At 50.8% G+C, this 1,678-nt stretch overlaps 2 protein-coding genes across 2 annotated transcripts; both read left to right on the top strand.

Moving 5' to 3' along the window:
* The first annotated feature begins 59 nt into the window (after window positions 1-59).
* On the top strand, window positions 60-473 carry LOC138352224 (putative uncharacterized protein FLJ45035). The gene has a single exon (XM_069304508.1). It carries the CDS (start codon window positions 60-62, stop codon window positions 471-473), a length of 414 nt encoding a protein of 137 aa, XP_069160609.1.
* An 87-nt stretch (window positions 474-560) lies between these two features.
* LOC138352225 (putative uncharacterized protein FLJ45035) lies at window positions 561-1,112 on the top strand. Its single transcript, XM_069304509.1, has one exon. The coding sequence runs from the start codon at window positions 561-563 to the stop codon at window positions 1,110-1,112; it is 552 nt and encodes a 183-aa protein (XP_069160610.1).
* Window positions 1,113-1,678: the final 566 nt, after the last annotated feature.

Here is a 1,678-nt window from a genome sequence, read left to right on the forward strand (position 1 = left end):
TGGGTCATACTCAACCCATTACGGACGTGGTGGGTCATACTCAACCCATTACGGACGTGATGGGTCATACTCAACCCATTATGGACGTGGTGGGTCATACTCAGCCCATTAAGGACGTGGTGGGTCATACTCAGCCCATTACGGACGTGGTGGGTCATACTCAGCCCATTACGGACGTGGTGGGTCATACTGAACCCATTATGGACGTGGTGGGTCATACTCAGCCCATTACGGACGTGGTGGGTCATACTCAGGCCATTACGGACGTGGTGGGTCATACTCAGCCCATTACAGACGTGGTGGGTCATACTCAGCCCATTACGGACGTGGTGGGTCATACTCAACGCATTACGGACGTGGTGGGTCATACTCAGCCCATTACAGACGTGGTGGGTCATACTCAGCCCATTACGGACGTGGTGGGTCATACTCAACCCATTACGGACGTGGTGGGTCATACTCAGCCCATTTAGGACGTGGTGGGTCATACTCAACCCATTACGGACGTGGTGGGTCATATTCAGCCCATTACGGACGTGGTGGGTCATACTGAACCCATTATGGACGTGGTGGGTCATACTCAGCCCATTATGGACGTGGTGGGTCATACTCAGCCCATTACGGACGTGGTGGGTCATACTGAACCCATTACAGACGTGGTGGGTCATACTGAACCCATTATGGACGTGGTGGGTCATACTCAGCCCATTAAGGACGTGGTGGGTCATACTCAGCCCATTACGGACGTGGTGGGTCATATTCAGCCCATTACGGACGTGGTGGGTCATACTGAACCCATTATGGACGTGGTGGGTCATACTCAGCCCATTATGGACGTGGTGGGTCATACGCAGCCCATTACGGACGTGGTGGGTCATACTCAACCCATTACGGACGTGGTGGGTCATACTCAGCCCATTACAGACGTGGTGGGTCATACTCAACCCATTACGGACGTGGTGGGTCATACTCAGCCCATTACAGACGTGGTGGGTCATACTCAACCCATTACGGACGTGGTGGGTCATACTCAACCCATTACAGACGTGGTGGGTCAAGGGGACACACAGACACACCAGACGACGACGTTTGGGTCGGTCCTGGACCATTAATTATCAAGTCGGGTGTGATGGGCGCGAGGGAGGCATCTGTAAGGCAAGAGTGAGGTAAGGAGCAGGTAAGAGGAGGTAATACCAAGGTGAAAGGTAAGAACAAGAAGACAAAATGGGGTACGGATGGTATGGGTGTAAGAATAGGAGCAGAAAGAAAGATAAAAAATCGGTAAACTTAGGAAAGTTAGAACATTTGAGTATGTACTGCGGAAGGGAAGAGTTAACAGCAACAAAGCCAGGACTCAGGTTCATGTTGGGTAGGACCTATTGTGCCCTCTGTAATGCTTTTGCGCTACCGCTCACAGGATGAGTATGGGGTGCACAATAAACTAGCCACCTCCGGCGGCAACAATCAAATCAAGTTGGGTAGGTTGTGTATCAGAGCCCAGGCGACAAGATGGCGTCTGTGTGGGGGTAGAGGCAGGACAGATTATTAGAAAAGAACCAATCAAGAGGATGATTAGAATCCCTAATATGCCAGAAGAGAGCATTGTTTGTGTCTGCAGACTTAACACTTGTGTTCCTTAAGTCTGTCATTAAGTGTACGGCCAGTTTCTCAAAAGTAT

The sequence above is a fragment of the Procambarus clarkii genome, chromosome 52 (genome assembly GCF_040958095.1).
Source record: "Procambarus clarkii isolate CNS0578487 chromosome 52, FALCON_Pclarkii_2.0, whole genome shotgun sequence".
In the NCBI taxonomy this organism is placed as follows: Eukaryota; Metazoa; Arthropoda; class Malacostraca; order Decapoda; family Cambaridae; genus Procambarus; species Procambarus clarkii.